This window comes from Hemitrygon akajei, chromosome 11, assembly GCF_048418815.1.
Source record: "Hemitrygon akajei chromosome 11, sHemAka1.3, whole genome shotgun sequence".
Classification (NCBI taxonomy): domain Eukaryota; kingdom Metazoa; phylum Chordata; class Chondrichthyes; order Myliobatiformes; family Dasyatidae; genus Hemitrygon; species Hemitrygon akajei.
Window position 1 is genome coordinate 144,942,685 of NC_133134.1, and position 13,265 is coordinate 144,955,949.

Below are 13,265 nucleotides of genomic sequence, written 5' to 3' on the forward strand. Positions count from 1 at the left end.
TATTGGGTTGACTGAAGGTTTGTTCCCTCATAAATCCATGTCTGTCACAACACCTCTTCACTGATCTGATAGTACTACAAATCATTTCAGTTCACCACTGGGTTACTTCATTCTGCTTTCCACCAAATGTTCACTTCACTGAAATATTGGCTGATATTTTCTTAGAGAGTTTAGCATGCTTTCTGTTGGTTGTAATACAGAATTTCAGTGACATCCCTTCCTTGTGATGAGAACAATAAAATAAAATTAAATATGAATGGAATACAACACAAGTAAACTACCAGTCTTTCAGAATTATAAATGACTATTAGGGCAGACATTGTGATGTCACAATAATCATATCAACTATGAACTTGCTTATGGGTAAAATGAACTGCTGTTATGATGCTAAACTGATCTGCTAACAACTGGAATCAAGGTATGTAAATTGGTGACATAAGCTGAATGCAAAGAAAATATCTGCAGGTTTCACGTTCCAAACAAAAAGGCACTGGATAGTTTTTCTATTCCAAAATCACTCGTAATTAGGATGTGCCGATACAGGACACAGCAGAATCTCTGTAAAGCTACCAAAGTTAATTGAATAGTGCACAAGTTCACATTGATATCCATAAACTTCATATTTTGGAAACCTTTATACCTACAGAGCTTCCCCATTTATTATTTAAAAGGCATGCCAGACATAAATTAAATGTTAAACGAACCAGTTTTAAATGGAGTAACACAGCATGGAAATTGGCTCAGATATTATTAGGGGATTTACTGAAACAGCATCAACAACATTATGCTGCTTCATCAGGACAAGAATATTACACAGTATAGATGTAGGACTTAAGCAAACAATGAAGTGGCTCTTCATTCTTGATATTATTACTCTCCAAGAGAGATCAGACATCTGTTTAAGTTCTATAAATACTCATACAAAAGGAGTTTTTTTATGGGGGGGCAGCCAGAAGGGACACAAAACGTTCTGCAAGTGCAGGAGATAATTCAGGTAAAGCTGAATGTAACTAAGCCTACCTGGACATGGTTCACAAAATTTCAGCTCTTTTTGCTTGCAATTCTGAGCTCACAACATTGCTTGCTTTCTCTCCCATCTTCCCTCGTGCCTTTGCCAAGGTCATTTTGTCCAGAAGACCAAACTCTGATACCTTCCACCTTACCCGTACCTATCTAACGTTTCGTTCTGGTAGCTGATCCTGTTAATTGGATCATTCTCGGCTGGTCCTGTCTCTCTCAAATGCTACTTGCACATATCGCCCAAATGAAACCAATCATTGGTTCCTCAGGTGATGACATCAACCTCCTTTTCTTTGACAAGAACTCTTGCATATGGCTGTCTTTCCCTGAATCCCTTCATTTCCTCACAGGTTTCTATCCTGCCACAGTCTGGAGGATTGGGGAGCTGGGTGTGGCAGGGTGGGAAAGGAGGAAAATCACAAGTGTCCACAATTTGAGCAAATACAGCAAATTCTTCCACTTCAGTCCTCAACTTATCTGACATTTCTGGCTTGGCCAGCTATACATTATTCGTTAATGTCTTACTTAATTAATGAAAGGTAAATAGATTATCACTTACAATGGATTCTCATGCATTCCTACACTAGATGTCAAAAATCCTCCCAGAATAGCTACCTTTTCTCCTGTGGATTTCTAACATACTTCTCATCAGAAGCATCATTAAGACACTATCAGGTTAATGGTAATGGTACCCAGCTATACCCCACTAACCCAGGGTACCCGTTTTATCCCATATAATGTGCTAACATTTGACGTCCAGTCCTGAATTAGCTACAATGTCCCCTCCATCTTGCTGTAAAAAGAGCTCAAAGTAACTGGTTTTCAATCCCAATGCAATCTTTGTGCAGTAGCCAATTTCTGTCATTTTCCATGGCCATTTTCGAAGAGCAAACAAAATACAGTTGCCAACCATGGTAGCTCAATCACAAAGTAAGACAACAACAAAACTATCTATTTCTTTCACAGTAACACCTGTCACAACTTCTGTCTCATCTCTGCTTCAAGCTCATTGCAATTGCCCATTCTATTTTATGTCTGTATCCTACTTTGCATTAAATCCTGTTCTCCCAGTGCCCTTACACATTGACATGTACCAGTGTTTTGTTCAGCAATGTTTTCATCATAGAATTCTCTTGTTTTTCAGTGAATCCCTTACATCACCCAGTTTTTATCTTGGATCTTAATCAGATCCCTGAGATAAGCACATTGGACTGAAAAGCTTGAGCATGTAGATATTAAGAGAGAGGATGTGCTGGAGCTTTTGGAAAGCATCAAGTTGGACCAGACGAGATGTACCCCAGGCTACTGTGGGGGGGCAAGGGAGGAGATTGCTGAACTTCTGGCAATGATCTTTGCATCATCAATGGGGACAGGAGAGGTTCCGGAGGATTGGAGGTGTACCATCATCACTGCTGTGTAACATGCTGTAAGGTTTCACTGATAATGTGTTGGTTTCTCTGTAGCAGCAATGTTTGGGTTATGACTAGAGATAACGGGGTTTGGAATACGGTTGTTCTTCCTTGTGAGTCTGGAAGAGAAATTTTCGCGATCTTTTGCCAGGGAGGGATGAAGAGAGAAGACGCGAATGGAGAGAGTTGGTAGACCACCGGACGGGGTGGACTTGGAGCGAGGGTCCGAAGGGCAGCGAAGATCAGAGGAGGTCAATGGTGGACGATTGGCTTATCAGTGAGCTCCAACTTTGCGCAACAGACTGTTTCATAAGATTGGGCTCTTTTTCTTTTTTCCATTTTCTTTATTAACCATATAGTCTAAGTAAGAATTATAAAGCTCAATCGTTTAATCGCTTATTGTGTACTGTTTGTTATTTTGGGGTACTGATTTGTCATAGGGGACACATCGCGCAGCATCCACCCAAGCAAGATTTCTTAAGTTTGACCGGGCTGGGGGCTATCACCCCCCTATATTAAGCCGCTAGCCAAGGCAAGAGTTACAATTCTGGGTGCTCGTCTGGGAGTGATTCCATTGGATGCTGTGTGATTACCTTGAGCAATGAACCAGTGGGGCAGATATTTGTACTCCGGATGAATTGTTAATTCGCCTGTTAAGTACTGTTGAAGTTGCAATTGTGGGCAGTGGTTTAATAAAATGGCTGGTGCAGCTCTCATTTTAATGCAGACCAGTGCTGAGGTAGCGGTAGCTGGGGGCAGAGATTTCAAAGACAGGGTTCCCTCATTTCTGAGGAGTGAGGGGAAAGAGTGGTCGGATTTGGAATGTCTAACTAATCCACGTCCCGCGGTGAAGATCTGCCCTTACTTCTCTGGCAAATAAATGGAAAAATCAGATTCAAAGTCCCAGCTATGGCAGGCTCTGCCTTTTCTCTGGCATAACGCCCACCCCTAAAGGGGAGAAGTATGAGACTTGGGCGGAGTGGACCTCTCAGTTGTTAGATGAGTGGCAGTGCTCTGATGATGAAAAGCGACAGAAATTGGTTGAAAGTTTGAATGGGTGGGCCGCTGACTTTGAGAGAGCTGTCAGGTTGAAATATCTGGTAGCGACAGCTGTCAATTACATGCAAGCACTGGACAATGCTTTTGGCCCGACTGGAAGCCCAGTGGAGCTCATGGTGGGGTTTCAGAACATGCTTCAGGAGAAGGGGGAAGAAGTTTTCTGTTTACATTTTTCAGCTAGAGAGGCAGCTAAATTGCTTGCAGCCCAGAGGAGTTATTCAGGCAGCTGAGGTGGATCAGTTAAGAATGGACGAGATAGCTAGGGGCGCCCAGTCCCAGGACCGGATTACTTGGAGTCTCCGACAGTCTCGTAAGACGCGCCCCCCTCCATCTTTTATTGAGCTGATCAGAGAGGTATGGGAAGAGGAGAACGCGTTGGAAGCATGGGAGGACTCCGTCAGCAGGGTACTGTCCTCGGTAGTAGTCCCCTGCCGTGAAGCGACAACAGACAGCCTACCCTGGGGAGCAGTAGAGGAGACTGTGGCAGAGTTGAGAACGGAGATATGTCAGCTGTTATCAGTGGATGTGAACTCCCTCATTTGATGGAGCTGATGGGGGGGGGGGGGGTATTCTCCAAGGGGACAAACAATGCGGAGGGCTGCTGGCAGCAGGTGTCACACCAGAAGGAGAGTGAGCCCCCGGGTACCTCAACAGGGAGAGTTGTTGGGAAAACCTAGGGACCCAGAGAGGGAATGGCCTGGTCTCTGGAGGAACATGTTCCCAGCAATGTACCAAGGAACCCCCGAAATCAAAAGGCCCAATTCCTGAAGGCTTAGTGGGTCCATGCTCCAGTGTGTCGCTGCAGATAGAGGGTATTTATGCTAAAGCCACACTCCACACTGGGTCACAGGACATGTTGTTGTACAGTTCGTTTTACAACCGGTACCTGAAGCATGTACCACTGACACCACTCAGGGCACTAGAGATCTGGGAGTTAGTGCTAGTGATTCTCCATTCAACAGTTATTTGTCAGTGAAGTTGGAGTTCTTGGAGGCCGATGCGGGAGTGTCTGAGGTCCTGGATACATTGGTGCTGGTTTGTCCAGACCCTGTTGAGAAGGGCGGTGTTTTAATTCTGGTGGGGACCAACACCCCTCTTGTGAGGAGGCTCATGGGGGCCTGCAAGGAGAAGGTGGGTGAGAGCTTTCTGGGAACATTGTCCATGCATCCAGTGTTTTAAGCAGCTTTTGAGGAAGTGCGTGGCTGCATCAGGCCGGATACCAAAATTAGACGAGGGACTGATGGTTCACCCAGTTGAAGCCAATGGCGGTACGGCACGGGGAAGTAGCAACAGTGATGGGGACCCCCAAATTTCCCGGAGTACCTGAGGGCAAAGCCCTCTTAGTGGATGCTCTGGAAGACTACGAGGGGGAGTTGAGATTTCCTGCTGGGGTACTGGTGAGGCCCGAATTGCAGAAGCCCTCAGTTGTACAGGCAACTGGGATGGCAGTGATAGTCAGGAACACTACAAACAGGGAGGTGCATCTGTTCCTGGTGACGGTAATGTCTTGTGTCCTTGTGAGACACGCTGGGGAAAAACTATTGGAAAAAGGGGGAAAGTTGACCGTTGAGTCATACAATTTCGGGGATTCCCCGGTTCCTGCGGGTTGGAAGAGGAGATTGGTAGAGAAGATGTTGAAGCTGGAAGTTGTCTCTTCCACTGATGAGTTTGATGTGGGTTGTTCCAAGAGCACGCGTCACACTATCTGGGTGACTGAGGCTACCCTGTTCAAAGAAAGGTCGCGCCGACTGGTCCCTGCAGAGGCGGATGACGCTCGGCAGTATTTGTGTAAGTTGAAGGAAGCTGGGATCATCACCGAGTCCTGAAGCCCCTTTGTGTCCCCAATAGTAGTGGCCTGAAAGAAGAATGGCAAGGTACGGATGTATGTGGACTATAGGACTCTGAACAGGTGCACCATCCCTGACCAGTATATGGTCCTGAGGATTGAAGACGCGTTGGCTTCCCTGAGTGGTGCGAAGTGGTTCAGTGTGCTGGACTTGAGTAGTGGATATGACCAGCTCCCCATGAGTGAGGCTGACAAAGAGAAAGCGGCATTTATATGTCCCCTGGGACTTTTCGAGTTCAAAAGGATGCCCCAGGGGATCTCGGGAGCTGCTGCAACCTTCCAGTAGGTCATGGTGAAGATGGTGGGGGATATGAACTTGCTTGAGGTACTGGGTTATCTGAATGACCTCATAGTATTTGGATCCACCTTGGAAGAACATGAAGCGAGGCTGCTGAAGGTGCTAGGCCTCCTGAAAGCTGAAGGGTTAAAACTTTCCCTGGACAAGGGCCAGTGCTGCCAAACGTCTGTTAGCTATGTTGGGCACATAGCCTCATGGGATGGGGTAGATACTGACCCAGCTAGGATCGAGGTGGTTACCACTTGGCCAAGGCCCCAAACAGAGAGCGCTCTGCACTCTTCCCTCGGGTTCTGTGGTTACTATCGGAGGTTTGTGAAAAGCTACATGGGAAGTGAGTCACCCTTTGAATCAGCTTCTGTGTGGTTACCTTCCCTTGGGGAAGAAAGGGAGGGGGAAAAAAGGACAGGAGGGTGGAGAGTATCTTAGCCCGTCGGAGTCCTTTGGACCAAGGTGGGGTGTTGCTCACTTCACTACAGGAAGGATGTGGAAGCCATAGAAAGGGTGCAGAGGAGATTTACAATGATGTTGCCTGGATTGGGGAGCATGCCTTATGAGAATAGGTTGAGTGAACTCGGCCATTTCTCCTTGGAGCGACTGAGGATGAGAGGTGACCTGATAGAGGTATATAAGATGATGCGAGGCATTGATCATGTGGATAGTCAGAGGCTTTTTCCCAGGTCTGGAATGGCTAGCACGAGAGGGCACAGTTTTAAGTGCTTGGAAGTAGGTGGAGAGGAGATGTCCGGGGTAAGTTGTTGCTATTTTTGTGTTGTTGTTTTTTTTTTATTTTTATTTTTTTGTTTTTTTGATTTTTACACAGAGAGTGGTGATTGCATGGAATGGGCTCCCGGCGATGGAGGTGGAAGCAGATATGATAGGTACATGGAGCTCAGAAAGATAGTGGGCTATGAGTAACCCTAGGTCATTCCTGAGGTTAGGACATGTTCGGCACAGCTCTGTGGGCTGAAGGGCCTGTATTGTGCTGTAGGCTTTCTATGCTTTTATCCATTAGGGATATTTAAGAGACTCTTAGATAGGCACATGGATGAAAGAGAAACGAAGGACTATGTGGGAGGGAATGATTAGATTAATCTTAGTGTAAGTTAAAGGATAAGCACAACATTGTGGGCAAAGGGCCTGTATTATACAGTCCATATTCTAACCCAAATCAGTCACACACAGCCCTCTGCTTTCCTTCAGCCATGGCTTATTTATTACATTTATTTTAATGTTTCACCCTTTTAGTTACCTTAACCAAAGTATTCACTCTATCACTCTTTCATCCTCTAGTTCACTTTTTCCACACCTAGCTGTTTAATCAAACTTTTCGTTATCATCTCCAAAATCTCCAAATATAACAAATGAACTTAGCTCCAATGAATGAAATACTATGGGGTATTTTACTATTTCAAAAGGCACTGCATGAATCGATGTAGAATTTTTAAAGAATGATATTAATCAGATCTGTTGCCTTGGTAAAAGTAGCAGAGCTGTGACTCATATCAGATGAAATAATATCCAGTTAAGAGCTGTCAAATAAACTGGCCTAGCTTCGATGAAAAGTTCACATTATCACAGGAAGATGCTAAGAACCACTATTGTACACTTGCGTACAGGAAATGACATTAAACAAGATTGAATCTTGAATATGCAATGGTACAAACAGAACTTACAAGCTGCCAGTGAGCAGCACAACACAGCAGCATTTTAGCATGGTAACCAATAAAAGAATTCTTCATTTTTATTTCGTGCTTAAAGACATGATCTAAATACTAGCAGTTTGCTGGGTCTTCTCAATTACATGGCAACTTTTGTAGCTGAAACTTCGGAGCCAGACCACAGAAAGCTGACCTACCCTTTGACAGTAACAAAGTAATTACAGTAAAACTTCTGTTGCCAGCGCATCCACCCTCCTGTGTCCGTCAGGAAAAGAGAGATCTGGGATCCTCATAATATGTGGTGAAGAATCAATACATCAATGAAGTAGAAAGTCTCATGAAAATCTAATCTGTCCTTTGACAGTAACAAAGCAGTTACAGATTTTGCAAGACCAAGGCACAGAACTGTGCTTGAAAAGTCTAGTGTGTCTACAAAAAAAAACTGTCTCCCCAGAAAAAAAATACCCACCAGAGAGCATACAATTACCATTTCCCAAAACTAAACTTAAGAAACTAAAAGCACTTACTTGCATTTGCTAAATTTAAATTCATCCCTGATCCTCTGCCTCAAGGTCTTGAATTTTATTAACAAACAGATCACAAATAAAGATCTTAGATTAACACATCCTTTCATCTGGTACAACATTTCTTGGCCCAGTTAAAGATCATTAACAATTCCACCATGCTGGACTCCATTACATTTTACTAATCCATGATACATGTGAGCCATGACTCTCATCCCAGAAGGATGCAGGTTCACACCACAGTGCTTTGAGCACAATATTCAGTCAGATACTTCACAGCAACACTGAAACTGTGCTATACTGTTGGAAGCACCAGCTTTAGGATAAGATATTTAATAGCAGGACTTAACTGCCCTCTTGAGCAGATGCAAACAATCCCATAGCACTTTTCCATAGTAGAATTGTTCTTCACTGTGCCCTGGCCAATTTTTTTTCCATGATTACTGCAAGCAGATTTTCTGATTATCAAGTTTTTGGTGACAACTAAGCACACACTAACCGCTAACATCTCCTCCAACTGTGTGTGTTAAAAGATTTATTTGTAAGTATGAATGACCAGGGGATATCATAGGAACCTCAAAGATGCTATAAAAATTGAAATCTTTCTCTTATTACTTTGCTCCTGAGCTCTTACTCGAGCATTGCTGCAGAACTTTTGCTCAATAGATGGCTGTTGTGTTTAAAAAGGAATGCTTCAAGTCATACCTACAGTGGTTGTACCTATGATGACTGAATATTGAATACAACATGGTATCATGGTACCTTATCCTCAAGTGTTTTTCCAAAAAATGTTACATACGATCTGAAAGAGGTGGTGGAAATGTACTGACCACAATCCTCACTTTAGCTGGATCTGTGCCTTTAAATGTAAAGCTTCCAGTGTTCCAGTGTCCTTAAGCTGACAAAATATTGTTAGGATAAGTGACTGTGAGAGGATAACAGTAAAACTTACAGCATGGAGACGTCATGAAGGACAGTGGTTCAAATTCACCCCTGCAAATTTATCCCGTTCTCAGTCATAACTCTGTGGTAAATATTTGACCTGCACTTATTATCTACCTAAAAAGGCAGAGAATGTGGGGCAGGCCACAGCTCTACACTTCTGAACAACCACTGATAAATGGAATCAGCAGAGACCTGGGAAGCAACTGCACACCTTCTCTCTGTCACAGGAGACGCCTGGCCCAACGAAACCTGCACAGGGTAAAACACAGAGATTTCAATCTGCCTCGCACAAAGCAATTAAACATCCTATGCTCTACACCCAATTTCACTTGGTTTGGCCTTTCAATTTCTTTTTAATGGTGTGGAAGAAATAAACAACATTCTCAAAATGAACACATTTGATAAAATAAAACAAAACAGGATCACCCCTGAATGGAAGTACTGTCAGGCGGTCAAAGATCGCCCAACGGGACTTCTACTTTATCTCAGCTGAAGAGCAGATTGATAATAGTAGAGGTACCAAAGTTCAAGGTAAATTTATTTTCTAATTACGTATATGTCACCATATACTGCCCTGAGATTCACACTCACTGGAAATGCCGTCACCAGTTAGGCAACTCTAAGAGGCAAATGTTCATTATTGTACGTGTACCAATCCATTTATCTTACTGGCAGACTTGTACCATCAAAAAACCTGTAACTACTGGGATTTCTGAATTCTAGGTCATCATGAGATCATACCACTGCTAAAAATTAACTTCATTTTCTTCAATTCCACCATGTACTCTATAAAGAACATCTAGAACAGTAACAGATTTACCTTTGGCATGATTTGTTCCACATGTGCATTAGTCTCTTCCAGTTCTACACAAACAATCCCTTTTCAGCCAGTTCCAACAATTCTTGTTGGAGGAGACCAGAAAGTGTTGCTGTACATCTTTACGGACCTGCATAAAAAAAACAAATCAAATAAGAAGCATCACATTAATTTCAGTAAGCAGCATTCTTTAATGAAGAAAAGCAGCTATAACTTTAATGACACAGTCTGAACCAAACGGCTAAATTTCAAAGTTTTTATATACCCTTATTACCAAGAAAGATTTCTGGAAGGGAAAGAACAAACTTGCCAAATGGTTTCCGTTGTCACAAAGGATTCAGATCTCCATAATTAATTAATTTCAAGTATGACCATTTGTAAAGAATTACCTGTCATTATTCAGTGAACTTTTTTCAAATGCAAGGATAATCACCAGTGACCAATATCTACAACTTGTTTCAATGGAAACTTATAAAATTAAGTACAAGTAAATCCTACTGTAGCATTCAAGGGAGATCTGAATGAGCACTTTAAAGGAGAGAACTTTTAATACTACGGATCAGAGTCAGGGGAGTATAGGACTTGATTGCTGATATGAGAGTTGTTTGGACTTGACACAAAGAACAATTTTCTTCCATGCAGTGACCAGTGATTTTGTTACAGGCCATCTGGCCCATCAAGCCTGCTCCGGCATTCAGTAAGATCATGGCTGATCTGGCCATGGACTCATCTCCACCTACCTGCCTTTTTCTCATAATCCTTAATTCCCCTACAATGCAAAATTACTTTGTTACTATGTTAGCCTGACAAATACAGTTTTCACGAAATGGAACATTTTGTTCAATGGAGCACAATGGATCACCATTAGCAGCTTAAATCAAATTACTACATTAATAAGAACAATGTGTGGTGCGGCTAATAGCTAATAGGCAGCATTTAATTGGGAAAATGCAAACAGTAAGATTCAAAATCATTAATGGATACACTGGGTCAAATCCCTCCAGCATTCATTGGCTTCTGGCCAGGATGAACTGAATGATATTTGCCAAATGGAGGGTACTGGTGGAGCTGGAACACACGTTGGGATTCCTCAGCATCATCTTGGGAAATCTGCCCCTGAAATCTCACACCCAACAACCCATACCTCATGGGGACCAGAATCCCCATTTATCTGAATAGGACTTCACAGCTAGAAATTAAAGTAAGCTCTTTTCTTTAAGAAAAAAAAGAGTCCTAGTCATACAGCACGGGAACAGGTCCTGCCAAAGGGTCTCAGCCCAAAGTGTCGACTGCCTATTCATTTCTACAGATGCTGCCTGGCCTGCTGAGTTCCTCCAGCAATTTGTGTTGCTTGGATTTGCAGCATCTGCAGATTTTCTCTTGTTTTGGAACAGGTCCGTCAGCTTTTATTTTACTTTTGATTAACAATTTTTTAAAAAAATGTATTTACTCTATTAAAATTGATTTAATGGATTTTCAATGCTTAAGTATTAGCAGATAATTTTTACATAATTAGTCATAAAACATAGAACAGTACAGCACAGTACAGGCTCTATGTTGAGCCAACCTCTTAAAAACCTACCCTATGATCAGTATAATTGTTCCCATCTACAAAACCCATAAACCTATATTTTTCTTATGTCCATGCTTATCTAAGAGTCTTTTACATGCCCCTATTATATTAGCCTCTACCCCCGGCTTTCTTTTACAGTTACAACTCTTTTAAAAAAACCTCTGACACCTCTCTTAAACTTTCCTCCCACTCATCATCCTGGGTAAAAGGTGCTGTGTGTCCACTCTATCCATGCCGCTCAATCTTACACACCTTTATCAAGTCACCTCTCATATTAAGTTGCTCCAAAGATAAAAGACCTACCTCGCTCAACCTTCTTCTTAAAAGATGTTCTCTAATCCCGGCAACAGCCTCATATATCTCCTCTGCACCCTCACTAAATCGTCCACTTTGTTCCAATAATGAAGCGAGCAGAACCAAGCACAATAATCCAAGTAACAGGACGAAGGGTCTCCGCCCAAAACATCGACAGCGCTTCTCCCTATAGACGCTGCCTGACCTGCTGCTTTCCACCAGCGTTTTGTGTGTGTTGCTTGGATTTCCAGCATCTGCAGATTTCCTCGTGTTTGCACAATAATCCAAGTTTCAAAAGTACATTTAATGTCAGAGAAATACAGACAATATACATCCTGAAATTCTTTTTCTTCACAACCAGACAAAAAAAAGAGTGCCCCAAAGAATGAATAACAATTACATATTAGAACCCCAAAGCACCTCCCCAGCTCCCCCCTCCCACATGTTAGCAGCAAAGCAACAATCCTCCCTCCCCCACCAGCAAGAAAAAAGCATCGGCACCCCACACTAAGCATTCAAGTGTGCAGCAAAGCATCAATGAAGTCACAGACTTGCAATACCCTAAAGACTACTCGTTCACCCAGTAATTCAACATACCACAGGCTCTCTCTCTCTCTCCCCATTTCAGTGTGGTCTAACCAGAGTTTTATAGAGCTGCAACATTACATCGTGGCTCTTGAACTCAATTCCCCCTAACTAACAAAAAGGCAGTGCACCACATGCTTTATTAATCAGCCCATCAATTTGCAACACAACTTTGAGGGATCTATGAACTTGACCCCAAAATCCCTCTGCTCCTCCACACTAAGAATATTGCCATTTAACCTTTTACTGCCTTCAAGCTGAATTTTCCAAAGTTTGTCACTTCACATTTTCCCAGATTTAACACTACCTACCACTTCTCCTGTCTATATTCTGTTGTAACAGTCAACAACCTTCTGCACTATTTACAACGTGATCAACCTTCATGCCATCTGCTAGTTCCAAGCCTTACCCAGGATCAATGGCCGTTCAGGCACCAAAGGATCAAAACTTCTGCAGTACACCATTTGAGGCCTTGTTGCTGCATGATTGTGGGCAAGGATGAGACAGTGAGTTCCCTCATCTGTAAGGGGGGAAATGATGGGGTTGGAGTTGAGCTGAATGTCACCACAAAGCATTCAGAATTACTCCAAATATTTGCAGGATACATTCAATCTGCTCTCTAATGTTACTTTTGTACATACACCAATAAACTGCTGTGTTCATTAGTGGTTTCAATTTATGATGAGGTAACTAACTGAACTCAAAAGAGCAGGAATTTGTTCATAATGGAGAGTCTTAAGTTAAGAAGATTCAACTACATTACACCTCTTCCCACAAATACAGATATTCAATACTATTAACAAAAGATATTACTGTTCAATGATGAGCACCAATGGATGAAGTTCAAGTCATTTGGAATTTCAATGAATCACTTCTGAAATTATTTTGATCAATAAGTTAATTTCAAATAAGTCAGTTTTAAGGAGTAAAGCAATATTAAAAATTTTCCACACAGAACAACTATTTGCGAACCAAATTTTAAAAGGCATTCACAGCGCATTTGGCTTGTTAAATTTCAAAATATATATTTTCAAGACATTTCCTAAAGATGTGCCAAGTACACAGAATACATTTTCCATTTGTGTTAATTATATATTTTCTCCACTAGGTGGTAGAAAGACTGAACAGATGTAATAAGGATAAAAGTTATTTCACTAAAGGTCTCTGTTCACCCATAAAAGATACAACTACATGCATAGTCGGGTTAAACATACAAAAATCAAGTACATCTGCACCT

At 42.3% G+C, this 13,265-nt stretch overlaps 1 protein-coding gene across 9 annotated transcripts in view; it reads right to left on the bottom strand.

Annotated features, from left to right (window-relative positions):
• The window catches only part of plagl2 (pleiomorphic adenoma gene-like 2), a 131,860-nt gene that overhangs the window by 32,455 nt on the left and 86,140 nt on the right, over positions 1-13,265 (bottom strand). For 4 of the 9 annotated variants that reach the window (XM_073061872.1, XM_073061871.1, XM_073061873.1 and 1 more), the window contains exons 2-3: positions 9,580-9,706; positions 8,767-9,008 (exon numbers count right to left, since the gene is read on the bottom strand). In XM_073061872.1, the coding sequence (XP_072917973.1) occupies positions 8,767-8,771 (5 nt within the window). In that variant the 5' untranslated portion in view covers positions 8,772-9,008; positions 9,580-9,706. The remainder of the gene's footprint in view (positions 1-8,766; positions 9,009-9,579; positions 9,707-13,265) is intronic. The other 5 variants (XM_073061875.1, XM_073061870.1, XM_073061874.1 and 2 more) reach the window with 3 other exon arrangements.